Source organism: Pogoniulus pusillus, chromosome 10 (genome assembly GCF_015220805.1).
Source record: "Pogoniulus pusillus isolate bPogPus1 chromosome 10, bPogPus1.pri, whole genome shotgun sequence".
NCBI lineage: Eukaryota > Metazoa > Chordata > Aves > Piciformes > Lybiidae > Pogoniulus > Pogoniulus pusillus.
Genome location: NC_087273.1, coordinates 38221929 through 38249773, shown reverse-complemented (window position 1 = coordinate 38249773; position 27845 = coordinate 38221929). Strand labels below are relative to the sequence as shown.

The 27845-nt window shown below is 45.6% G+C and overlaps 1 protein-coding gene and 1 long non-coding RNA gene across 9 annotated transcripts in view; one reads left to right on the top strand and one right to left on the bottom strand.

The window, feature by feature from the left end:
• LOC135178899 (cadherin-19-like) overlaps positions 1-27845 on the top strand; it is a 149062-nt gene that overhangs the window by 91014 nt on the left and 30203 nt on the right. For 4 of the 8 annotated variants that reach the window (XM_064150286.1, XM_064150288.1, XM_064150287.1 and 1 more), the window contains exon 12: positions 752-1739. The exons of 1 other annotated variant lie outside the window; for it this stretch is intronic. In XM_064150286.1, the coding sequence (XP_064006356.1) occupies positions 752-1242 (491 nt within the window). In that variant the 3' untranslated portion in view covers positions 1243-1739. Of the gene's footprint in view, positions 1-751; positions 1740-7577; positions 7758-21690; positions 21895-27845 lie in introns of those variants that run through there. 3 more of the 8 variants (XM_064150294.1, XM_064150291.1, XM_064150292.1) reach the window with 3 other exon arrangements.
• LOC135178901 (uncharacterized) lies at positions 6503-7663 on the bottom strand. Its single transcript, XR_010303781.1, has 3 exons — positions 7484-7663; positions 7137-7193; positions 6503-6555 (listed from the first exon to the last, which is right to left on the bottom strand). It is a non-coding gene; the product is annotated as an uncharacterized LOC135178901 (long non-coding RNA).

The window sequence follows — 27845 nt, the reverse complement described above, 5'->3', positions numbered from 1 at the left end:
GAGCCAGCAAACACATCGGGCCTGCAGCTCTGTACGTCTGTGCACACAGCTGCACTTCACTACTGCATCCATGCTAAGAAACACTACCTTTTAAAAGTCTTTCTGAGCACATTCAAAGTATGTTTATTCTTTCACTTTTTTCCCCTTTCTTCCTTCCCCCCTTCCCCTTTCTCCTTCCCCTTTCTTTTTCCCATTTCTCCCTTCTCCTTTCCCCCCTCTCCCATTCTCCTTCCCCCCTTCACCATTCCCCCCTTCCCCTTTCTTCTTTTCCACTTTGACCTTTCCCCCTTCCCCTTTCTCCCTGTCCATTTCTCCTCTCCCCCTTTCCCCTTTCTCTTTTTCCCCCTCCCCTTTCTCCTCTCTCCTTTTCCCCTTTCCCCCCTTCCCCTTTCTCCTTTTCCCCTTTCACCTTTCTCCCCTTCCCCTTCCTCCATTCCCTCCTTCCCCGCTCTCCTTTTCCACTTTGACCTTTCCCCCTTCCCCTTTCTCCCTGTCCATTTCTCCTCTCCCCCTTTCCCCTTTCTCCTTTCCCCCTCCCCTTTCTCCTCTCCCCTTTTCCCCTTTCCCCTTCTCCTTCCCTCCCTTCTCCTTTCTCCTTTTCCCCCCTTCCCCTTCCTCCATTCCCTCCTTCCCGCTCTCCTTTTCCACTTTGACCTTTCCCCCTTCCCCCTTCTCCTTTCCCCCCGTCCCCTTCCTCCTCTGCGCTTTCTCCTTCCCCGCCTCCCCTTTCCCCTTGCCCCTGTCCCGTCAGTGTTCTTCTCCGCGGTCGCAGCCGTCAGGCAGCAGAGGAAGCAGCCTCCCTTTGCCGGGAAGGTGGAGGCGCTCCGGGAGAACACTGTCAGGTACGACGACGAAGGCGGCGGCGAGGAGGACACGGAAGCCTTTGACCTGTGGGCGCTGAGGCCCGGCGCCGTCATGCGGCCGCGCAGACCGCGCCGCAGGGTCCCCGCCGAGATCCACAGCCTCTACCGGCAGTCTCTGCAGGTTGGCCCCGAGAGCGCAGTCTTCAGGCAGTTCATTTCGGAGAAGCTTCACGAAGCAAATACGGATCCCAGCGTCCCTCCCTACGACTCCCTTCAGAGCTACGCGTTTGAGGGGAGCGGCTCCTTGGCAGGGTCGCTCAGCTCTTTGGGGTCACACTTGTCAGACGTGGATCAGAGTTACGAGTACCTCACAGACTGGGGACCTCACTTCCAGCAGCTTGCGGGCATGTACACTTCCGACAGGCTCGGGGGGGATTAGTCACCTTGGGACCTGCCCTTTGCTTACCCTGAATCCCAGCCACCAGAAACAGCTGTGGAGTTTTGAGGAGGAACCATCCCACATCTAAGCATGGCAAAAGCAAGGCCAAGATTGGATTTTTCTCCTTGGATATAAAGATCTTTGGAAGAATCACACCAGATGTGTGGCAAGGTGAAGGGATGGAGAGACTCGTTCGAAAACCTTGTGGCTCTTTAGGTGTCCCGACACAAACTCTGCTGCTTTGCCTAGCCAGGCCTGTGCCAGCATATTGAAAACCTGGATCCTGCAAGTGCAAAAGGAATCTAAAGCCATAAGTGGATGCCATAAACATTCTGTCCTCTCTACGCTTTAAACCGTTGCCAAAGTCAAGAAGGACTTTTGCTGTGGCAGTGAAATTCCTTCGTTAACCAAAGTCCTATGTGCAGACTTGTATGATACAGAAACCCCTGCGTGGAAAAACAGACCCTAAGATCCTCTAATACAGTTCTCAGAAGGGCTCACTAAGTCCTCTATTTATTGCTCTTCGGATGATAGAATGATCCAGAGGGGGAAAACAGTGATCGGGGGGGGGGGGGGGGGGGGGAGAACAAATCATCTAGGAGGGGAAAAATGATCTGGGGGTGGGAGGGAATGATCTAGGGGGAAAAAATTATCTAGGGGAAGACAAACCCTGATCTGGGAGGGAGAGAAAACCCTGACCTGGGGGACAGGGAACTGATTTGGGGGGAAAAACCTGATCTAGGTGGGGGAAGACTTGATCTGGGGAGGGGGAACAATCTGGGGAGGAAAGATGATCTTGAGGAGGGGAAATGATCTGGAGGGGGAAAATGATCTGGGGAGATAAAAAGATCTGGGGGGGATAAAATGATCTAGGGAGGAAAGATGATTTAGTGGGGGGGAAATAATCTGGGGGAGATAAAATGATCTAAGGGAAAAAGATGATCTAGGGGGGGAAAAAAAATTATCTGGGGGGGAGGGGGAATGATCTAGGGGAGGAAAAGATGACCAGTGGACAGAAACACTTGGAGGGGGGAAATGATCTGAGGAGAAATATAATCTTGGGGGGGGAATTGTCTGGGTGAGATAAAAAGATCTGTGGGGGATGATGATCTGGGGCGGGGGGGGGAATAATCTAGGGGAGATAAGGGGGAAAGATAAAGATGATGGGGGCGGGGGGGAAATGAACTTGGGGAAAAATTCTGGGGGAGACAATAAAATGATCTGGGGAGGGAAATGAACTTGGGGAAAAATGATTTGGGGGGGAGAAATGATGTGGAGGGGAAAATGATTTGGGGAAGATAAAAAGATCTGGGGGGGGATGATGATCTTGAGGGGGGAAATGATCTGAGGGGGAAAAATTATCTGGGAGGGAAAATGATCTTGGGGAAAAAAATGATCTTGGGGGTGAAAAATGATCTAGGGGGGATAAAATGTTCGGGGGGAGAGGGAAAGTGACCTGATCTTTTCCTATCAGTGCAAAACCAAAAGCCTATCACAACATCACTAAGTGCTTAGTATTTTTAAGGGAGCTACTGGAAACTGCTGAAACCAATTTTTAATTGAGCAAATAAGATAGGGAGGGGGGGAAGGGAGATAGAGAAAAAGCCATTCAAGTGAAAATCAATATGAAATGTAAATACTGCAGTGGACCACGTTATGTATTACTGCACTTAGAGCAAATTGCTGCCCAAATATAGGCATTTTTTAACACCCTTTTATTAAGAGTTTAAAGGCTGAGTGATTTACCAGCAAAGATTTATTTTTTTATAATGGAATATAAAATTATCTGCCCTAGGCAGGTTTATTAGAACCCTGGTAAGAATCTTTAAAACACTAAGCTTGGTAGTTTTAAAACTTTATGTATCACGTTAGATAATAAGATAATAAAATGTCTTAATGTTAATCCGCTTCTGGAAGTGGTCCTGGATCATTCTGTGGGGCTTGAGACAGACTTCAAAATTAATTCCTCACTGTGTTTTCTTTGCAGATATTCTGTAATGAATATCAAGTCAGTTTGCAGATGACACCAAGCTAGGAGCAGGTGTGGATCTGTTGGAGGGTAGGAGAGCCTTGAAGAGGGACCCTGACAGGCTGGATGAGTGGGCAGAGGCCTCTGTGATGAGACTGAACAAGGCCAAAGGTTCTACACTTTGGCCACAATGACCCCAAGCAGCACTACAGGCTGGGGACAGAGTGGCTGAGAGCAGCCAGAGAAGGCGCTGGGAGTGCTGGTAGAAAGTAGCTGAATAAGAGGCAGCAGTGCCCAGGTGGGCAGCAGAGCCAATGGCATCCTGGCCTGGCTCAGGAGCAGTGTGGGCAGCAGGACAAGGGAGGTTATTCTTCCTTTATACTCAACACTGCTCAGGCCACACCTTGAGTGCTGTGTCCAGTTGTGGGCTCAACTCAAGAGGTACAGGAATATGTCCACAGAAGGGCAATTAATTTGGTGAGAGGTCTGGAGCACAAACCCTATGAGGAGAGGCTGAGGGAGCTGGGGGTGTGCATCCTGGAGAGGAAGAGGCTCAGGGGGAGATCTTTTTGCTGTCTACAACTACCTAAAGGAAGGCTATAGGCAGCTGAGCTGGGCCTCTTCTGCCAGGCAACCAGCAACAGAACAAGGGGACACAGTCTTAAGTTGTACTAGGGGAGGTCTAGGCAGTATGTTAGGAGGAAATTCTACACAGAGAGAGTGATTGGCATTGGAGTGAGCTGCCCAGGGAGGTGGTGGAGTTACCATTTGTGGAGGTGTTCAAGAAATGCCTGGATAAGGCACTTAGTGCCATGGTCTAGTTGCTTGGCCAGAGCTGGGTGCTAGGTTGGACTGGATGATGTTGGAGGTCTCTTCCCATCTGGTTAATTCTATGATTCATGTGCACATACAAGAAGTATTTTCAGAGAGTGAAGTCTTTTACCACAAAAACTTAATGAAAACCCTCTTGGGAAAACTACTTCCCAGCTGAATAGATCTCATCAGGAGCTCTGCCCTGGGAATTGTCTTTGAATAATTTCATACTCTCAATTATCATAGTATCTCTACATCGACTTTTTGACTTCCTCACAACACTTCTTTCCAAGCAAGAAGCAGACTCTTCTCCAAAACCTTGTTGCAGACATAGTTCAGCTAAATTAACTCCAGTCCCTTGAACCAAAAGAAGTGTGAATTTGCTCCATCAGTTCAGTGACCCTTTTCTCACATGTAGAAAGAAACCTGACAGGTCTGACTTAGATTGAATACCAGGAACCTAATAGGATGTGGCCCAATAACAGCTAGGAGAAAGAAAACCTCTGCCTTTCTTCTGCACACACCATCATATGCTTTTCTTTTCAGTTAAAGATCATTTAAGATCCACTGTAGGGCATTATTCATGTGGAACTTAACTGACAAGGGCATAGGTTGATGTAAAAATAAGCATATGAACCACAGAACAGCAGGGGCTGGAAGGGACCTCTGGAGATCACCAACTCCAGCCCCCCTGCCAAAGCACTCCTTGGTTTGCTTCAGGGAACTGAAATTGTAGCAAACACTACAGAACTTTTATGTGAGAAGACTTCTTTTATTTGAGAGCTGTTAAGTTTGCTTTGGATTTGTTCTTTTTTGCTTTGGGTTTTTTTTTGGTCTGTTTTCCTTTTTTCCTCTCCTTAAATTCTGTCATAGAATCATGCAGGTTGGAAGAGACCTCCAAGACCATCTAGACCAACCTTGCACCCAGCCCTAGCCAGTCAGCTACACCATGGCACTAAGTGTCCCACCCAGGGTTTTTTTTAACACCTGCAGGGATGGAAACTCCACCACCTCCCTGGGCAGCCCGTTCCAATGCCAGTCACTCTCTCTGGCAAGAACTTCCTCTGAACATCCAGGCTAAACCTTCTCTGATACAGGTTGAGACTGTGGACTGTGTCCCCTTGTTCTGTTGCTGGTTGCTTGGCAGATGCAACCACCCCCCCCACCCCCCACTTAACTACAACCTTCCTCCACTTAGTTGCAGACAGCAATGATGCCTGCCCTGAGCCTCCTGCTCTCCAGGTTAAACACCCTCAGCTTCTCCTCACAGGGCTTTTGTGATGGTTTGGGTGTTACCTGCCCCCCCACCCCTCCCTCCACACTTGAGAAGATCACCCAGACTCAGAAAATTGTTTGAAGCTTTATATTTATAGCTCAGCACAATACACAGGCAGGTATTTACAGCAGGTACAGCTATAGACAGGAATACACAAGTTAAAAAGGTAATACAGAAACACAGCAGCCCTCCCAGAAACCTGAGTCCTCCGGAAGGGCTCCCAGCCACCCTTCCACCTTCTCCCCACCCCTCTACTTCACCCCAGACTTTGCTTTACACTCAGTGAGAGTTTGGAGGGTCAGCCAGGGGGCTGAGGACACAGAAGTCATGCAGATGGCAGGTTAGGTTAGAGAGAAGCTTATGCAGCCCCAGAGAGAGATTCTGTTATCTATGTTTGTGTTCTTGTTTTGATACATCTCAGCAAGCCTATGAGTGCAGCAGACATCACCTTTGTTTCCTTTCCACAGCCTAGAATCTAATTCTTCTCAGCAAAATATCCCAGCTAGGCTCAAACTAGCACACTTTTACTCCATTACCTTCATCTTACTTTCCACTGTCTTTAAAAAGCCAATAGCAGCTACAAATTGCCAAACTGTTGGCTGAAGCAAGCACTGCACATGTGGAACCAGCTGGTAAATATACATTCAGCTGTTCATAACATGCCTGAGGGGATACAAGGAAGACTTCTTCACTGGTCCAGGGAAGTATGAAGTTTTCCTGTATGAATGCTTTGAGGACGTTGTTCTTTACACATTTCCCTTTTCCCACAATATATTAGACAGCTTAAAAAGTAGAGTGAGAAGATTGGTTTCCTCTTTCAGTCCTCATCCAGAGTTTGTGGTATTGGTTTTGTCATTTAAAAGCCAAGGGAACGAAGACTATGCATAGATTAACAAATGCTTAGCATTCAGGCAGTTCAAGTTGAAAACAGCAAAGCATAAATGCAGCTGATAGCAGGTTGGAGCTGCAGACTCGTTGAAGTGACTGGGAAAGTGGAGCCTGGTCATGGACTCACTCAAAATGAAATGTTTTCATTTGATTTTCATTTTGTAATGCACAAAGCAGGTTTTTCACTATCATAAAGCTGAGGAGCATTCCTTCTTGTCACTCAGCTCAACAACTGCAGGCAGTTTTGTTCTCCCCAGTTTAAGAGGGATAGGGAACTGATGGAGAGAGTCCACCAGAGGGCTACAGGGATACTTAGGAGACTGGAGCACTGCCTGATAAGGAGCTGAGGGACCTGGGGCTGCTAGATCTGGAGGAGAGAAGACAGAGAGGATTTAACAAACATATATAAATATCTGAGGGCTGGGGTCAGGAGGCAGGGGACAGGCTCTGCTCACTTGCTCACTGCAATAGGAGCAATGGGTTTAAGTCGCAGCACAGGAGGATCCACCTCAACACAAGGGGGAACTTCTGCAGGTCCCGGAGCACAGGCACAGGTGCCCCAGAGAGGTTGTGGAGTCCCTTTCTCTGGAGCCTTTCAAGGCTTGTCTGGATATGCCCCTGTGTGACCTGAGCTAGCTTGCATGGTGCTGCTCTAGCAGGAGGATTGGACTCGATGATATCTTTGGGTCCCTTCCAACCCCTGACATCCTGTGTCCCTGTGTATAGCAGGAGAGTTGGAACTGGATAACCCTTGAAGTCCCTTCCAGACCTGCCAATACTGTGATTAAGCACCTAACAGGTGTTCTTGTTGCTGTTATTGCTCACCTCTTACCTTACAGAGTGCAGGAGAGTGCTAACAAACAGACTTACAGACTTTGGGGTACAACCAGTGCAGTACTTACAGACTTTGGGGTACAACCAGTGCAGTACCTTTAGACCTTTACCCACCTGGGCACAACTCCATCTCTCCTTCAGCCAACCCACTGAGCATCTGAAGAATGGCAGCTTGCAGCCAGAGTGGTGTGAAATGAGATTACTTAGTCCACATGCAAATGACTACAAGTTGTAACAGAAACACATATGGTTGGAGATAACCATTTGTGAAAGCCTCTGGCTGTCAGGCAGCTTAACAGGGTAAAATCCTGGACCCCACCATAGTCATTCTCTGCCCCAAACCTGGCTTAAGACAGTCAGGCTCTCACCTTGCACTGAAAAAAGTGAGTGTCAGCTCAGTAACAAGACAGAGTTTTAGCCACTCTGACCTAAAAGTGCTAACAAGATTGGAGCTTTCTTACCTCTTTCTTGTTAGGGATTCTCAGACATTTGCTCCATGCTTCATCATCTTCTTTCTCTTCTTCTTTTTGTTCCTCTTCTTCCAACATCTCACAGGTCCATCCCTGTTCCTTTTGCAGTTTCACAAGTGAGCAGAAAGGAGCAGCTAAACAAAGAGAAGCTTAACCTAAGTGAGGATGTGCAACCACCACCGTGCAGGCTGTTAGAAGGACTCTGAAGCCTACGCCCTAGCTAGCCGGGGGGCCACACAGGCCCCCCGGCCTTTAGATCACCTCCACCACTCACCAGTGCACACCATGGGTACTCACCAGCAAGGGTGCGAGGAGGATCCCTCTGCCCACAATGGGCAAACTTGGGGCTTCTGCCTTCCCTAGGGCTCATTAAATAGGGGAGTGGGTGGGGAGGCTAAAGTGGCCCCACCTGGGGTGGGAGGAGACTCCAATTGCACTCAGATGCTCTGGGTTTAGTTAAAAATATGGGGTGGGGTGAGAAAGGTGATGGTGGTTTTGTTCTCAAGTCCTAATTGCCTGTCATGAATCCTGGCTCCAGGGAGTGGTTCAACCCTGACTGCAATGGGAAGCAGTCAGCAAATCTCTTGATTTGCTTTGCTTCTGTGCACAACTTTTGGTGGTTGTTGATAAGTGTCCCAGGCTAGAAAGAAGTAGATTTGGATTGGATGTTGGGAAGAAGTTCTTCACCATGAGGGTGGTGAGACTCTGGAACAGGTCTCTGTGATGGTTCGGGTGTTACCCACCCACACACACGAAGAAAATCACCCAGATGAGACTCAGCTGAGCTGGGAATTAAGATTTAAGCTTTGCATTCACAGCTTAGCACAATATACAAGTAGGTGTTTACAATATCTACAGCTCTGGACAGCAATATGCAAGTTAAAAGTCATGCAAAAACAAAATACCCCTCCCAGAAATCAGAGTTGCCAGGAGCATTTTATCTTTGACCCAGAATGTGAATAAATAGAGTAGAAGTTATATGAAATAGATAAACAAATGAATGAATGAGTGAGATAGAGAGAGGGATAGATGGATGGATAGATAGATAGATAGATAGATAGATAGATAGATAGATAGATAGATAGATAAATAGATAGATGGATGGATAGAGAGAGAGAGAGAAAGATAGATGGATAGAGAGATGGATAGATGGATAGAGAGGTGGATGGATGGATGGATAGATAAAGAGATAGATGGATAGAGACATACATGTATGGATAGGTGGATAGAGAGATAGAGAGATGGATAGATAGATGGATAGATGGATAGAGAGATGGATGGATGAGTAGAGGGATAGATAGATGGATGGATGGATAATGGATAGAGAGATGGATAGATGGATGGATGGATAGAGAGATAGATGGATAGAGAGATAGAGAGATACGTGGATAGAGAGATGGATAGAGAGATGGATGAATGGATGGATAGAGAGATGGAGAGATAAATAGCTAAAGAGACACAGAGAGAGATATGCGTGGACAGGTAGATAGATAGATAGATAGATAGATAGATAGATAGATAGACAAACATAGATAGAGTGTGAGAGATAGATAGATAGATAGATAGATAGATAGATAGATAGATGGATGGATGAATGGATAGATAGATGGATGGAAAGATAGATAGATAGATAAAATTAGTAGCTATCAGTAAAGTCTGTAGGATTTTTCTACAAGAAGATTGATAAACTTATGGTTTATAAAGAAAAATAGAGTGGATTAATACTTAGGGAAAAAATAATACAAAGTCATCCCATTTTTTAATAGTAATTTGGATGCTTTCAAGACAACAAAATGTGTTAGCATATGGGCCTACATGAGCCTCATATACAGAGTCCAAGGAAGACATAAGATTGATAGTTAAATCTCAGAAGGACTAAACATACATTCAGAGAAGCTGCTTAGATTCACAGGAAACAAATTAGTCACAGCAGAGAGGCAATTGTAATAGTCACAAATACACCTAAGAGTCAAGAGGATGTCTGCTAGCAAATACAGATCTAAGACACTAAGAGCAAATACAATCAGAAACTACCTCTGCTTCACAAATCTCTCCCTTTTCAGAATCCAGAACAGTATAGCAACAGCTTTTAATTCCCCAAACATTTGAATTGTGTTTTAGATAATGCTTTAACAGCATTAAAAGTCAGAATTCAGACAACACCTGGCATGGAGGCTCAAATAGAACTGGCTGGTAGAGAAGTACCATCTGTTATTTCTGGATTAACACAGTCAGGATCTCACCTTGTACTGAATGGAGTGAGTTTTAAATTAGTTATGAAGCAACACAGAGTTTTAGCCACTCTGACCTGGAGTTTTATTCCTTGGACTGGGAGAGACTGAGAGGAAAGTGGAAGGGCTGGTAGAGTAATAACATTTACATACAGGTATCTGAGCAAAAGGATCCATCAGAAATGACTGGATTGAAACTTAAAAGGACACAAAGCTACTCACAGAAATTTGATACATCTCTTCTGATATTGTTATGGTTAAATTAATCTCTGTCATCACAATTTCCTCTGAAAAGAGACTTTACTTGGACAACAGTTTTAGTAGCTTAGGAGCTGTAAGAATGACTTTTTATATGCTGATTCTTTATGTTAGATTTGCAAATGTCAAAAGTATCCCCCGTCATTAATAGTGAGGCTAGCTATGACATAAGCAAGAATTGGATGGCCTTGAAGACTGGAGAATAGAAAATAGATTGAATATGATGGCAGAAAGAACCACCATCCACTCTGGAAATAGTTCTGCTGTTATACTGGGCCCTTACCCAGGGCAGCAATTAAACAGCTGTGACAAATAACTATGAACTGCCAACAAGATTCAGCCCAGAAAAGGCAGAAAAGTACTCAAATGTGAACAAAAGCTGTGCTAGACAATACAGTGGACAGCAGGAAATGACCCTGGCATTAGATTGGGATTAGACTACCTGTTTATTTACTTGACAGCTTCTTTTCTTTCTGAAAGACTTTGACCTTACAGTGGTGATGGCTACTTCACTTGTAAGCTTGCTGAGGTGTATAAGAACAAGAATCAAAACATAGATAACTCACTACTCCTGCTGGCAAGCTCTGAGCTGCATCTCTCTAACATCACCCTCCATTTCTCTGACTAATCCATTCTTCCTTGGGACTGGGGTAAGGTTGAGAGGGGTAGGAGGAAGGTGAAAGGGTGGTTGAGAGCCCCTCCTGGGGGCTCAGGTTTCTGGGAGGGCTGTTGTGTTTCTGTATTACCTTTTCCCATGAATATTTCTGTCTATAATGATATATATACTGTAAATATCTGCTTGTATTGAGCTAAGCTGAAAATAATAAGCTTCATTCAATTTCCAGAGCCAGCTGAGTCTGGTCTGGGTGATTTCCAAAGTGTGGGGGGGCAGGGAACACCCAAACCATCACATCTTGTTATCAAAGTAGTTGAACCTCACAGGAAATCTTACCCTGTTTTTTCATCTCTGAATAGATAAAATTAGCTTTTGAAAGCATTTGCATCCACTGCAATTTATTTCAGCCAGCCTTAGCTACCTAAACCCTGACATAAGTCAATTAACTTCTTTCCCATCCTGTGTTGCCACTCCTTTAGACATCCAAGAACTTCAGGACAGAAAAGTAAGGGGCAGCCTTGGACTAATGTGGGCATGGTAGATCTTCCACAGCAAAGAACTTCTGCTAATGCATCTCCTTCATGTTACTGAAGCCTCTAACCTACTAATGAATCACTCCCAAAGCTTCATCTCCTTTCCCCAAACTGCTAGAGGTATAAGCATCCTGCTGCTGCTTCTCATCTGTGTTTACATTTAGGTTTATTTTTAAAAGCTAATCATTTTTTTTCACCTCTGGCAATAGTTTCTGTCAGTCTTAAATGATTGTTACTGCTTTAAAGTACTCTACTAACAGCAAAACGTTTCCAAGTCATCTCCTTGTGGAGATATCTATTCTGCAATCACAAATTTTAGGAGATGCAGAGAAAGAGATGTGAAATTAAGGCCAAGGTAGGTCAAATGATTCATGTAGCTGCTCAGCTCCTGAGCTGGAAACAAGCTGTAGAGCCTGAAATATTTACTTCACTTCCCAGTTCCCCAGATTGCTTGCAGGCTTTTCAAGCTCTGCTTTTGCTGCCTTGGTGAATAACAAAGTGATTTAAAATGAAATGCTATGTTCACCTCAGCTGCTGTGTTCTGGTTTGGTAGGTCATTTTGAACCACACTTTCACAGAATCAGAGAATCAAGGAGGTTGGAAGAGACCTCCAAGCTCATCCAGTCCAACCTAGCACCCAGCCCTATCCAGTCAACTAGACCATGGCACTAAGTGCCTCATCCAGGCTTTGCTTCAACACCTCCAGGCACAGTGACTCCACCACCTCCCTGGGCAGCCCATTCCGATGCCAATCACTCTCTCTGCCAGCAACTTCCTCCTAACATCCAGCCTGAACCTGTCCTGGCACAACTTGAGGCTGTGTCCCCTTGTTCTGTTGCTGGTTGCCTGGCAGAAGAGACCAACCCCCTTCTGGCTACAGCATCCTCCATATCTGTTTGCTGGTCTTTGAATGGGGACTGGGTCAGGCATAATCCATACCAGTTTGCTGGGCTTTGGATGGGGACTGGGTCAGGCATGATCCATACCAGTTTGCTGGGCTTTGAATGGGGGCTGGGTCAGGCATGATCCATACCAGTTTGCTGGGCTTCGGATGGGGACTGGGTCAGGCATGATCCATACCAGTTTGCTGGGCTTTGAATGGGGGCTGGGTCAGGCATGATCCATACCAGTTTGCTGGGCTTCGGATGGGGACTGGGTCAGGCATGATCCATACCAGTTTGCTGGGCTTTGAATGGGGACTGACTTGGCAAAGTTATTGAAACAATCCTCATGACCTCTAGCTGGCCTGCTGGCTTTACTTACTCATTTATTACTTTGCTGATTGCAGAAAAGAGTTCTTCAGCTATTTAAGGAGTGAGGTTTTATTGCTGTGATGATTTGGGTGTTCCCTGCCTCCCCCCCCAACTTTGGAAATCACCCAGACTAGACTCAGCAGCTCTGGAAATTGAATGAAGCTTTATATTTACAGCTTAGCACAAGATACAAGCAGAGATTTACAATAGCTACAGCTATGGACAGAAACATAAAAGTTAAAAGGTAATACAGAAACACAACAGCCCTCTCAGAAACCTGAGTCCCCAGGAGAGGCTTCCAACCACCCTTCCACTTTCTCCCACCCCTCTCTACCTTACTCCAGATGTTGCCTTGTGCCCAAGGAAGATTGGAGGGTCAGCCAGGGGGTTAGGAAGCAGGTGGATTAGTCACATAGACAGCAGGTTAGGTTAGGTTAGAGAGAGAAAATGCAGCCCACAAAGCCCAAAGAACGTTTGCATTATCTGTATGTACATTCTTTTCTTCTACTTACACATCCCAGCAAGCCTATGAGTGCAGCAGACATCACCACTGTTTCATTTTCACAGCCTGTAGTCTAGTTCTTCTCACCAAAACATTCTAGCTGGCTTCAAACTAGCCCAGTTGCTTTACAGGTGACCTGAGAATCACTCCCCAAGCAGCTTCCACAAAGTAGATGACTATGTGCATCCTTTCATGCTCCTATATTAACTCAAATGCTGGTTATTGTGCTTCTTATTTTTACATTTTCTTTCTTTCTCCTTTTTTAATTTCTTTTTAGAGTTAAGATGGTTCATATGAGTTCAGGTCTTAGCATGTAAAGCATGAATATGCTACAGTAGGGTCTGCATTATATACCACAAAGCTTATTGGTGGGAAAATCCTAATATCCAGGATTACCTTTACACTGTGATTAACTTTTCTCTGGTAGCAGGATGGGATTTTTCTAATTCTAGGGTTTAATAAGTTTCTGTTGGTTATCAGCTGAACACTTTGGTTAGATATGTGCTGTGCTCACACTGAAATGTCTTGATTCTACTTCCTCTTCTTTTATTTCCTTCTCTTTTCACAGACCAATCCTGCAACTAATTCGCATTCTTTCTTAAAGGATTAGTTTCAAAGGCTTTCAAACTTTAATATTACATTGATTTTCCTTTCCAAGTGGCTCTTTTTTCCCCATCAAATCACATATAACTATTTGATTCACTGTCAAGCAAATAAGGCTTGCTTGTGGCTTACCTGTATGGGTTCAGCTAGGGGAGGAATGCAGAAAAATGGTAAATAACAAAGACTTGAGAGTTATTGAAGGTCATGTTTCAGTTTGGGGAAATGATTTGCTTAAAGCCTGTTATTTACTTTGGGACATTAGAGTGTTAAGAACCATCAGGCTCAAAAAAAAAAGTCCACTTAGGATCATAGAATCAAGCAGGTTGGAAGAGACCTCCAAGCTCATCCAGTCCAACCTAGCACCCAGCCCTGTCCAATCAGCTAGACCATGGCACTAAGTGCCTTATCCAGGCTTTTCTTGAACACCTCTAGTTCCAAGGGTTGAATTCTGAACCCCAATCTGACCAGCCCCAACAACAGCCTGAGGCACTGAGTCTGTAAAAGGTGACTGCTCTCTGCTTATGAGATAGTGATTTGATATACTTTTAATTTTTTTTCCTCTCCTCTCCTCTCCTCTCCTCTCCTCTCCTCTCCTCTCCTCTCCTCTCCTCTCCTCTCCTCTCCTCTCCTCTCCTCTCCTCTCCTCTCCTCTCCTCTCCTCTCCTCTCCTCTCCTCTCCTCTCCTCTCCTCTCCTCTCCTCTCCTCTCCTCTCCTCTCCTCTCCTTATTATTCTGTGGCAGAGGCCAATGGGATGAGGTTGAACAAGGATAAATGCAAGGTTCTACACTTTGGCCACAACAATCCCAAGCAGCACTACAGGGAACAGTGTGGCTGAGAGGGACCTGGGGGTGCTGCTAGCTAGTAGCTGAACATGAGCCAGCAGAGTGCCCAGGTGGCATCCTGGCCTGGATCAGGAACAGTGTGCCCAGCAGGACAAGGAAGCCTAAAAATTCCCTCCCCAGCTTTGTTGTAGGCCCCCTTCAAATACTGAGAGGCCACAAGAAGATCACCTGGGAGCCTCCTCTGCTCCAGATTGAAAAGCCCCAACTCTTTCAGTCTGTCCTCAGCCTTGTGGCTTCCTTGATACATCTGCACCTCTCTGCAGAGAGGTTCTTTAATATTAGCTTAGCCTTGCCTTATTCTGTGAGGATTAATATACTATTAGAGGTCAAATTCAAATGAGCAGCTTCTCAAGGCAAGAAGCATTAGTATTTTGTGAGTTAACTCTTCTAGCAGCATCCAATAACAATGTAAATTGCAGAAATGCACCTTCCTTTATCAGTCACTTGGTTCTCAAGTGCTGCTCTGTATATTTTGCCTAATGAATTGGTTATATAAGATTTAGAGAGACTCAGGGCCAGAAATTGCTGAAAATTAAGGATGAATAGTTGAGCTCCTCAAGCCACCCATGAAAAAAAAACCCAAAGGTTAAATTTTGCCTTTGAGCAGTGCTCATGTTGGGCAGAATATAGCCTGAGAATCTTCCACTTCTGAAATGAACTTCAGCTATTTTTGACTCAGCACAGAGCATGGACAGCCAGCTAATTTACTGCAGTTGTGCAAATGCTTCTTTTGTTTGGTCATTATCATTGCTGGATAAAAAGAGTGGAGAACAAATGATCCCAGCCAGTGGGAAAATGTTGTTGCTATAGATCATAGAATCATAGAATCAGTCAGGGTTGGAAGGGACCACAAGGATCACCTAGTTCCAACCCCCCTGCCATGCCCAGGGACACCCTACCCTAGAGCAGGCTGCACACAGTCTCAGCCAGCCTGGCCTCAAACACCTCCAGCCATGGGGCCTCAACCACCTCCCTGGGCAACCCATTCCAGCCTCTCACCACTCTCATCACCAACAACTTCCTCCTCACCTACAGCCTCACTCTCCCCACCTCCAGCTTTGCTCCATTCCCCCAGCCTAAAATGTCCCTCCACAGCTTTTTTTGTAGCCCACTTCAGATCCTGGAAGGCCACAAGAAGGTCACCTGGGAGCCTCCTCTTCTCCAGACTGAACTCTTTCAGTCTGTGCTCACAGCAGAGCTGTTGCAGCCTCTGAGCATCCTCCTGGCCCTGCTCTGGACATGCTCCAGCATCTCCACATCATTCTTGTAATGGGGGCTCCAGAACTGGATGCATTGCTCCAGGTGGGGTCTCAGCAGAGTGGAGTAGAGGGAGAGAATCCCCTCCATGGCCCTGCTGGCCACATTTCTCCTGCTGCAGCCCAGGCTCTGCTTGGCTTTCTGGGCTGCAAGTGCACACTGCTGGCTCCTGTTGAGCTTCTTGTACAGCAGTACCCCAAAGTCCCTCTCCTCAGGTCTGTTCTCAGCCACTCACTGGAGAGCTTTGGCAAAGTGCACAAACTGAGAAACCAGGAAAAGAGAGAACATTGCTTAAAAAGATCTCAGAGAAGATGAAGAAAAGATTTTTATAATAAAAGAGCTTAAAAGGTTTCTGAACTGAGCTTTCTTTCTCAACCATGCTGCATCTCCTGCTGCTTGGGGGCTGTGCTTGTTCCTATAGGGGAGGCCAGAAAAGGGCAACTATAAATGAAAGAAACAGCTCTCCTTAAAGGATGAAGAGCATAGGACTGGCAAGAAGCACCCATCTCTTCCTCCTTGTTGTTAATGAAGTCAAAGCTTATAGGAAATGCCTTGCTCTGAGCAGCATCTTCCATGGGGAACACAAATGCACATTCTTATGGCACCAGAGCACAGAGGGGCAGCTTGTTACAAGACTCATCCTATAAAGCAAGAGACACATGAATTAGATATCCTTGTCTATGTGTATCTAGGGTGAGGGGGGGTGGTACAGGCTGGATGTGAGGAGGAAGTTGTTGGCAGAGAGAGTGATTGGCATTGGAATGGGCTGCCCAGGGAGGTGGTGGAGTTTCCGTCTCTGGAGGTGTTCAAACAAAGCCTGGCTGAGGCACTTAGTGCCATGGTCTGGTTGATTGGACAGGGCTGAGTGCTAGGTTGGACTGGAGGATGTTGGAGGTCTTTTCCAATCTGTTTGATGCTCTGATTCTCTGATTCCAAGTTTCCCCATCTGTGCTCTATAAGAAGATCATTGATTGTGTTTTCTAGCAATACAGGAATGTCTTTTGGACTGCTCAGATACAAAGATTCCTATTTGTTCATTTTACACACAGTGCTTTGCCCACTAAGAAAGGCTGGGCAACAGAAGAGGGATTATTTAGCCTAGTGACCTTAGGCTGTCTGAATAAACCTCCCTGCTTGCATGATGGTTTGCCCAGCTGTCTCTAAGTTGAGCTCAATGATTGATCTAAAAACCCCCAAACCTAGAGAACAAAAAGTCAAACTGATAGCCAGAAGGAACATGGTTCCAGACTAAACTGCCCTAGAGCATAATGAACTCTGCCTGTACTCTACTGTGTAAAGGGAGTAAAAAAAATCCCAAATACTCCAAAATGCCATGCAAGAAAATTCTGATAGATGCTCCCCTGCAGCTGGCAGCTTTTCCCCTTATCCTGCTCTACAAAATCATACATGAAGGGTCCATTGAGTCCATCAGGTTGTTTGGCTGATATCCCAGGACAGACACTATGTGACAGGATTTTTATTACCAGCTACCACAGCTCATTTAGCTTCACTGAAATTACTCTTCTTTGTATTCATAGTCTTCTTAGTAGAGGGTTCTGGAGTGAGATGGTTTATGGGTATGGGTGTAAGTTGCAATAAAAGAGGTTCCAGCTCAACACAAGGGGGAACTTCTTTACTGTAAGGGTCACAAAGCACTGGAACAGGCTCCCCACAGAGGTTGTGGAGTCTCCTTCTCTGGAGACTTTCCAGGCCTGTCTGGATGTGTTCCTCTGTGATCTGTGTTAGATAGGATTGTCCTGCTCTGGCAGGGGGGTTGGACTGGGTGATGTCCTTGGGTCCCTAACATCCTGTGATCCTACAGCTGTTATATCAGCTCCATAGATACAAAGAATCATAGAATCAACCAGGTTGGAAGAGACCTCCAAGATCATCCAGCCCAACCTCACACCCAGCCCAAGCCAATCAACCAGACCATGGCACTAAGTGCCTCAGCCAGGCTTTGCTTGAACACTTCCAGGGATGGTGACTCCACCACCTCCCTGGGCAGCCCATTCCAATGCCAATCACTCTCTCTGCCAACAACTTCCTCCTAACATCCAACCTACACTTCCCCACCTTGTAGAGTAGGGATATTGGTTGGACTTGGTGATCCTGAGGGTCTTTTACAACATTAATGTTTCTGATATGCCTAGAAATTTGTTCTAGGATGCTACCTTTTGTATAGGCTGTATGTTCTACTGTATTTAAATGCCAGCCTCACACTAAAATCTCCTACAAGTCAATTTTCAAGAGCCTAGAGGAGTACAAGTGACTTTGAGACAAATAGGATTGATTTTCCTACCTGTAAATAGGGATTAAAAAACCTACATTCCTCCAATATAGAAGAGAATAAATTTATTTAGAATCAGCTCTTGGCTTAGAATTGGTTTGTAAAATCCTTTGTTATTTTCTGCCTGGAGATTGGAAAAGCTTCATCAATCCTTACACTATTAATTGATTGTATAATTTGATCCAAAATAGCACACTGTAATAATAAGTAAACCCCACACATTTAGGCTACACTTTTCTGTAGCTGCTGGATTGTGGAAGTGGCATAGGCCAAGCTTAACAGATTTCTGGAAAACTTAGCTGGGATATCAGAGCAAGAAAATAATTAGCTGCAAGTTGGCACCCACTGAAATGTGTTTCCAGTCATTTATAAAGGCATTGATTTCACAGAGCAGCTTCCAAATTCGTGTTGGCAATCAGATCTCAGCATCGAAGTCTAAAACAGGAGAGCTTGGCACATCAATGGTCTTCAGAGGAGCTGGGCAGTTTGCAGTGATTTATGTACAAATTCCAGACAATGAATTTGATGGAAGGCTTGTCTATCTTCACTTTCCATATCAAATCCTGCCTACTACTCAAAGTGGGGTTTTTTTTGGGAGCACTTTCTCTTTTTTTGCCTGTCCACCACCATAAATAACAAGAGCAGAGAGAAGGAGTTTTTTTGAGGGGTGGAGGGTGGATGGGTTTTTATAAGTTTTCTTTTCTCTCTCCTGGCTTGCCACAAATAACATCTGACACTTCTAGGCAGTAGTAGTTATTACTTCAAAAATACCAGTTCTGCAGCCCTCAACACAAACAGGACATGGAACTGTCGGAGCAAGTCCAGAGGAGGCCACCAAGATGCTCAGAGGCTGCAGCAGCTCTGCTGTGAGGACAGGCTGAGAGAGCTGGGGCTGTGCAGCCTGGAGAAGAGAAGGCTTCCAGGAGACCTTGGAGTGGCCTTGCAGTGTCTGAAGGAGGCCTAAAGGAAGTCTGGGGAGGGACTATTGACAAGGTCTGGTAATGATAGCCTCTCCTCACAGGGCTGTGCTCCAGGCCCCTCACCAGCTTCGTTGCCCCTCTCTGCACACATTCCAGTACCTCAACCCCCTCACCATAGGCAGGGACACCTCTGACTAGAAGCAGAATTGCCTTTGGAAAATGATAACGACAGTAGTCACAAGACACCTTTAACTGTGTTCTCTGTTTGCATAGTGTTTTGTCACTCTATTCTCTGTTTGCATAGTGTTTTGTCCTTTTCCCACCCAATTTTTTTCTGGTGCATACATACATTCTCCACATGACCCCAGAATTACCAAGTGGGGTCATTAACTTCTCGTACTCATTCATAACAGCTTCATTCTGAATGTATGAGGCAGGCTGGTGTCAAATGTCTGCAAACTGTTGCTTTCCAGTCTACTGACAAATAATTACAGGTTTCCTTTCTAACATATAAAGGGAAGAAAGTGCCAGAAATCAATTTTCAAAATACTATAATCATCTTGGCTTATCACTGTTCTTATTCATCTCCTTGCTTTTGTGGTTTTTCCTTTTTCCTTTGCACAGATTATCCTTTTAAAAAGAAACAGAATTGCAAATGATTGTTCACACAAAATTAATCTTCAAGTTCTCTTCTTGTCTTTATTTGCTTTATTTTTGCCTCCTTTAACTGCTAAGCCATGTTGAGGCATCTGAATATTTTAGGTTATTTTAACCACCCCTTTCTACCCAGCATGAAACTCAGCAGGGTTTACAAAATAAACTGATTTCCAGGAGAGGCTTAGTATTTCTTTCTTGCTTGTGTTGGTTTGCATACTTTTGATTATATAATTATGATAGAGTTGTGTGTTAGCTGCAAATCTTCCTTCAGGAATCATAGAATCAACCAGGCTGGAGGAGACCTCCAAGCTCATCCACTCCAACCTAGCACCTAGCCCTGTCCAACCAACCAGATCATGGCACTAAGTGCCCCAGCCAGGCTTGGCTTCAACACCTCCAGGGATGGTGACTCCACCAACTCCCTGGGCAGCCCATTCCAATGCCAATCACTCTCTCTGACAACAACTTCCTCCTAACATCCAGTTTAGACCTCCCCTGGCACAGCTTGAGACTGTGTCCCCTTGTTCTGTTGCTGGGTACCTGGCAGAAGAGCCCAACCCCACTTGGCTACAGCCTCCCTTCAGGTAGTTGCATAAAGCAATGAGGTTACCCCTGAGGTTTGAAATCAAAGGAGATCAAATGTAACAGCAAAATTAATACCAGCATGAGCTGTATCACAGAATCACACAGAATCACAGAATGTCAGGTGCTGGAAGGGACCTCAAAAGATCATCTAGTCCAACCCCCCTGCCAGAGCAGGGACATCTGTGCCAGAACATCTCCAGGCAGGTTCTGAATATCTCCAGGGAGGGAGACTATATGAAGTTATACTCAGCCCAGTGTACAATGGTCCCAATAAACAGGAGTGCAATCCCTGGGAGCAGAATGGTAAGCAAACCCTTTCAGAGATGGGGAGAAGCAAAAAAAGAGAAAGAAGGAGGAGGAGTCCCTGTCCTCCTCAAACTTCTCATCTTGTCATACATCTGTAGGCAGCTCAGGTCAGCTGCCCTTACTGACTCCAAACTGCTAACAGCTTGCAAACCATGGCTGCCTAGGATTCTATGCCAGTGACCCCAGGACAAGAGACAACCAAAGCAATCCACTGAGGTCACTCTCATAAAGCTTTGGACTCGATGGGATGTGTTACTTGTCTGTTGTTTCAAGCATTCTGGTTCTGGGCAGCTGGAAGCAGTGGGGGTTAGTAAATGCATCTGCCTCTTCCAAGACTCCCTGGCTCTTGCTGCTTACACAGTTTCGACCACACTTATCACAATGGCATCTAAGCACTTTCCAGTGTTAAAGATGACAATTACACTGATGGCTTTGCTAAACCTATTGAAGCCTGCCATTGCTTGGCACAGCTTCCTCTCAGCTGTTGCATGCAGGCTAGGAGATTGCCAATAATTTCAGAAGCTGACAGACCAGCAGTGTTTCAGCCTAGGGATTGCCCAGAAGCATACTCCCTTTGGCTAGTGTCTCAGCCTGTCAATTAAAAGATTTCATCTCAGGATGCTTCTAGATGCCAATTTTAATTGTTAGAGTGTGTGGATGCAGATGCATGTGGCTGTTAGCTTACAGGAGAGCAGCAGTGGGTGAAGCATCAGATACCTGTGGAAAACAAATGATGTGATGCGGCTGCCTGTAACAGTGTTTGAATACGAGCAGACTAGATGTGGTAGGACTTTATTCACCTCTTCAGTGAGCTAATCATTCAAAAATGACCAAACAATAGTAGGAAGTTATTTCTAGCCTGTTGGCCATAGAATCATAGAATCCACCAGGTTGGAAGAGACCTCCAAGATCATCCAGTCCAACCTAGCACCCAGCCCTGTCCACAGGCAGGCTTTCTGCAGCTCTTTGCACTGAAGGTTTGCTCCTCATACACCCCAACTGCCCATCCTGCTGACAGACTCCAGCAGACACTGGCACCAGACATTTCCCCTTGTTCTGTTGCTGTGTGCCCGGGAGTGATCAACCCCACCTGGCTACAGCCTCCCTTCAAGTAGTTGTAGACAGCAATGAGCTCTGCCCTGAGCCTCATCTTCAGCCTCTCTGCATTACCGCAGTCATTGAAAAGCTTGGTGCAAGTGGCCATGAAATGACATGAAACAGCTCCTTCAGGTGTGCATCCTCAAAGCTCATGGACCTATGGGCAATCAGTTTTCTGATGTCTCTATTTGGCAACCTGAACTAACTCCTTTTCAAGCTTTGCTTAGGGTTTGTCTTTGCTTACAGATATTTGGTACTTCAACCTGGCCTTTGTTTCTCTGTATCAAGGCAAGTGACCTTCCACAGAAATTGGATCAGAAATCAAGGCTGTTTTCTCAGGACTGTGGACACAGTAGGCTGCAAGACAACTGGAGATCTGCTGAAAGAATGAGGACAAGAATAACTGGTTTTTAAGATATCATAATGCATCTGAACCCCAAGTGAAGATGAAGGAACAGAAAGTGTATTGTGGCTATATTTAACTGTAGCTGATGTAGCTGCAGTATAGTCTTTGTAATAGATTATGTTGTGTAGCAAATTAATTTATTGCATTTGCCACAGAGGCCAACTCAGATAAAATCAAGAGAAAGTTTGGGGTTCTTTTTTGTTTAATCAGGTTATATGAAAAACAGAATTGCATCTTTTGTCATCAAATATCTCCATATTCTGTCAGGGGAGAAAGATAACAAAAATGAGTGTACATATGCAGAGAGAAATCTTCCCTTTTGTTGTTTGCCCAGGCAGGTTTTTGACCTGCACTATCCCTGAAATGAGGAAGTTCAACATTTTTAGCACTTAACATATGCCCACACTGTTGGGCATACCGTGGCTCTCAAAAGTGTCCTAGATATGTCATCCTTAAACACCATGCCCTGAACTCTCATTTGCTAATCTGCATTAATGAGCAGATGATGTCCAGCAAAGGCTGGGGAAAAAAAATAAGAATCAGATATTGTTAGGGGTGATTGCAGTGCTACAGGCTGGGGAGAGAGTGGCTGAGAGCAGCCAGGAGGAAAAGGACCCGAGGGTACTGGGAGATAGTAGCTGAAGATGAGCCAGAAGTGCACCCAGGTGGGCAGCAGAGCCAATGGCATCCTGACCTGAATCAGGAGCAGTGTGGCCAGCAGGACAAGGGAGGTTCTTGTGCCCCGGTGCTCAGCACTGCTCAGACCACCCCTTAAGTGCTGTGTCCAGTTCTGGGCCCCTCCAAGAGAGATGCTGAGGTGCTGGAACATGTCCAGAGAAGGGTGACGAAGCTGGTGAGGGTCTTGGAGCACAGCCCTGTGAGGAGAGGCTGAGGGAGCTGGGGGTGTGCAGCCTGCAGAAGAGGAGGCTCAGGGGTGACCACATTGCTATCTACAGTTCCCTGAAGGGAGGCTGTAGCCAGGTGGGGTTGGGCTCTTCTGCCAGACAACCAGCAGTAGAACAAGGGGACACAGTCTCAAGTTGTGCCAGGGCAGGTCTAGGCTGGATGTGAAGAGGAAGCTGCTGGCAGAGAGAGTGATTGGCATTGGAATGGGCTGCCTAAGGAGGTGGTGGAGTTCCCATCCCTGGGGGTGCTCAAGAAAAGCCTGAATGAGGCACTTAGTGCCATGGTCTGGTTGACTGGATAGGGCTGGGTGCTAGGTTGGACTGGATATCTTGGAGGTCTCTTCCAACCTGCTTGATTCTATGATTCCTGTACACATACAAGAAATGTTTTCTGAGGATGAAGTCCTTTCCCACAAAAATTGCTAATGTTCTTCCTACTTAGGCAAGCATTCCTAACATTTTGGCTCTCTTTTAAGAGTATAAGGAAATTTTTTTGACTACACAGTAACAACACTCTCAGCATTGTTTCTCTGTTTTGTTTTGCTGTTTGGGTGTCTGAACGATAGGATCATAGAATCAAGCAGATTGGAAGAGACCTCCAAGATCATCCAGTCCAATCTAGCACCCAGCCCTGGCCAATCAACCAGACCATGGCACTAAGTGCCTCATACAGGCTTTGCTTCAACACCTTCAGGGATGCTGACTCCACCACCTCCCTGGGCAGCCCATTCCAATGCCAATCACTCTCTCTGCCAACAACTTCCTCCTAACATCCAGCCTGTACCTCCCCTGGCACAGCTTGAGACTGTGTCCCCTCGTTCTGTTGCTGGTTGCCTGGGTTGGTTTTCTTTGATTATTTATTTTGTTACCTACTTTACTAGCTTAATAACTGCTGGGGCAAGAAACAACAGCTTTTCTCCTAGCTTTATAGGAGCAAAAAGAATCTATCTGTGATTGAATATTTGCACAGAGTCATTTAATATAAAGCTGATCCATTTTAATGCTTCTGCAATGCACAGGAGATTTACTGAGAATAAAGTCAGAGAGTATACCACATTTCCTTCCACTCAGCTTCTGAAATTGAATTCTCCCTTCTTTTTGAGATAATAGGATATTTTTAGCTATTCTTGTATTTTAATTATAGGCAGCTGTAGCAAATGAGCATTTCTTGGGACTTTAAGGATTTCTCTCCAGAGAAAGGGTACAGAAATAGTGCCTAGAGACATTTTGTGTGTGGTGTGTGTGTTTAAATTATAGTGCCATTAATTTGCTTCTATTTTGTAAAGCAGAAATGGATTGAAATAGTCAGAGAAATAACAGTTGTAAAAGAGTAAAAATAAAAGAGCAGATAATTATCTCTCTGAAGATAAATATATAGCATTGGTTTTGAAACAGTTTGTGAGGAATACTGGTATGGTATTTTCCTGCCATCCAAAATAGCTATGTGCAAGCTTATTAATGTTATATTGCTACTTCATGCATCTTTTGCTGCAGAGTTCATGGCTAGAATGAAAACACTCCCTCGGAAGCATCCACTTCATCCTCAGATGAGGGAATGGGTCAGTGAACCTTCTGTAGTTCAGAAGAAGGGGTACAGGACCAAATGCACAACCCTTCAACAGGAGGAAGTTCTTGACAGAGTGATTTGCCTTGGAATGGGCTGCCCAGGGAGGTGGTGGAGTCACCATCCTTGGAGGTGTTCAAGGAAAGGCTGGATGAGGCACTGAGTGCTCTCAGGGAGGGACAGGACTAGGGGGAATGGAGCAAAGCTGGAGATGAGTAGGTCCAGCCTGGACATGAGGAGGAAGTTGTTCAGTATGAGTGGTGAGAGCCTGGGATGGGTTGCCCAGGGAGGTGGTTGAGGCTCCATCTCTGGAGGTGTTTAAGGCCAGGCTGGATGAGCCTCTGGCCAGCCTGATCTAGGGTAGGGTGTCCCTGGGCATGGCAGGGGGTTGGAACTGGCTGCTCCTTGTGGTCCCTTCCAACCCTGCCTGATTCTATGAGTCTATGATTCTGTGGTCCAGTTTGATTGGATAGGGCTGGGTGCTAGGTTGGACTGGAAGATAAGACCCAGCCCTAGCCAGTCATCTAGACCATGGCACTGAGTGCCTCATCCAGGCTTGGCATCAACACCTCCAGGGACGGTGACTCCACCACCTCCCTGGGCAATGCCAATCACTCTCTCTGCCAACAACTTCCTCCTAACATCCAGCCTAGACTTCTTAAATACCTCAATTGATCTATAATGTCCTTTTGGAAGGAATTCCCTGAGGGAACTGAATCTGTTAACAAACCAATTTGTGTAGATAGTTTGGGGGTGGAGTTCCAGGAAAATAAAATAAGTCTATTGATTAGAATTCCTGCCTTAGCTCTGTTAATTCCCTGCCTCCATCACAGCCTGTGCTGCAGGGATGTTTTCCTTACCACCTAGAGCTCTTTAGATTTCACATTCAGGAGTGCATTTCCTTTGTCACAGTCTGGGGATAAGATATTTGGAGTGTAGGACTCTCTGTATGCACACAGATTTCCTGTGCTGCAGCTCTGAAACCAAGCCAAGGGACAGAAGGTTAATCTCTGCCGTGATGAGAAACTCTCCTGCCAAATTCTGTTTGCTGCTAATTTACTGTGTTTACTAATTATTTAGTGTGTCCTTTCACAGCACATTATTCATTACCTGCTTCTGTTGTCTGAGTTTAAAAAGAAAAAGCCTTTATGTGTAAAACAAAACAAAATAAACAAGCAAACAAAACACAAAGCAATACAGAAGAAAACAAAAGCAATGAAACAAACCAAAACAGCCAAAGCAAACTGAAATCACCCAAAGAACCCAAAATGAGCAGTAAAAAGAATGGACAGGACAAGACAAACCAAACCAAACCAAACCAAACCAAACCAAACCAAACCAAACCACTGTCAGTGTCTAGAATGAATTATGTGTGTTTCAGAAATCAGAGTTTTCTACAGGAATTCTGTAGATCAGCCAGTTCCAACCCCACTGCCATGGTCAAGGACACCCTACCCTAGAGCAGGCTGCCCACAGCCTCAGCCAGCCTGGTCTTAAACACCTCCAGCCATGGGACCTCACCTGGGCAACCCATTCCAGCCTCTCACCACTCTCGTGTTCAACAACTTCCTCCTCACATCCAGGCTGAATCTCCCCACCTCTGACTTTACTCCGTTCCCCCCACTCCTCTCACTCCCTGAGAGTCTAAGAAGTCCCTCCCCAGCTTTTTATAGGCTCCCTTCTGATACTGGAAGGCCACAAGAAGGCCACCTGGGAGCCTTCTCCAGACTGCACAGCCCCAACTCTTTCAGTCTGTGCTCACAGCAGAGCTGCTGCAGCCTCTGAGCATCCTCCTGGCCCTGCTCTGGACACTCTCCAGCATCTCCACAGCTCTCTTGTAATGAGGGCTCCAGAACTGAATGCATTACTCCAGGTGGTGTCTCAGCAGAGTGGAGTAGAGGGGGAGAATCCCCTCCCTGGCCCTGCTGGCCACACCTCTGCTGCTGCAGCCCAGGCTCTGCTTGGCTTTCTGGGCTGGAAGTCTCTTCCAGCCTGATTGTTTCTATGACTCTACTTTCTTTACACATCAACATCAAGGCTGCTGAGAGAATAGATGTTGAAGTGATAAACCTATTCCCATCTATTTTAGGATTTTCTAAGTTATTTAGGCTTAATTGATTCAATGTTTTGTGGTAGTTTTAAATGCATTTGAGTCACTTAATATGTGCTTTTCAAACATGAGACCTTGATAGCTTTAAATACATTTTTAAATGCTTGATTTGAAGTTTTCAAATTGGAGGCCTTGATTTCAGCAGTATTAATAGTGTAGGTCACCATATTGTGCTCTCTTGCCCAAAACATACTTTGTCAAAGTAAAATAGAGGATTTTCAAATCTGACAGTGGTTCATTCATTAAAAAAAAACAACCAACATCCACTCACTGGTTAGGAACTTTAATGAGGCTGTATTTCAGCAGGTATAAATCAGGACAGTTCTACTGGAAGAATGCTGGTTCATGTCTCATGAATCATAGAATCATAGAATCAAGCAGGTTGGAAGAGACCTCGAAGCTCAGCCAGTCCAACCTAGCACCCAGCCCTGGCCAATCAACCAGACCACAGCACTAAGTGCCCCAGCCAGGCTTTTCTTGAACACCTCCAGGGATGGTGACTCCAGCCCCTCCCTGGGCAGCCCATTCCAATGTCAATCACTCTCTCTGCCAACAACTTCCTCCTAACATCCACCCTAAATCCCAGTGCAACTTGAGACTGGCCCCTTCATTTGCTGGTTTCCTGGCAAAAGAGCCCAACCCCACCTGGCTACAGCCTCCCTGCAGGTAGTTATAAACAGCAATGAGCTCTGCTCTGAGCCTCCTCTGCTGCAGGCTGCACACCCCCAGCTCCCTCAGCCTCTCCTCACAGGGCTGTGCTCTGGACACACTACTGCCTCATGTTCAGATACTCTTTACCAGCACCCCCAGGTCCCTTTCTTCCTGGCTTCTCTCCAGTTCCAGCCTATAGAAGTTATAGCCTATAGACTTCTCTTTCTAGTTTTGCCCTTTAAAAATATGGCGTGCCTTCATTTCCCACAGAATCAGAGCTAGTTATGGAGGAAAAAAATGATTAAAAAATAATACTATCTCTAGGCTGTACACAATAAGCTTCTGAGCCCAGGCACCATAATGTGTGCTAATGAGAACATTATTTTGCACCTGCACAGACGTCACATCTTAGTTTAGGAAGCGAGGACAGCGAGTCTATAAATCTGGATCCTATTCCTGGCTGAGTCATTGATTTACTGCTTTTGTAGCGTGCAGAAGATAGATCTTATCAACCTTATCAAAGCCTTCTTTATCTCATGGCAACAGCTTGCTTCTTATTTCTACAGCCACCAGGACAGGTTACTTCACATCACCCTTCTTTTGACGCTAAGCTGCATGTTGGGGCTTATAACATTGCTATAGGTCCTGCTTAAAGATATTGATGGATTTGGGCAAGCAAGAATCATAGAATCATAGAATCAACCAGGTTGGAAGAGACCTCCAAGATCGTCCAGTCCAACCTATCATCCAGCCCTGTCCAGTCAT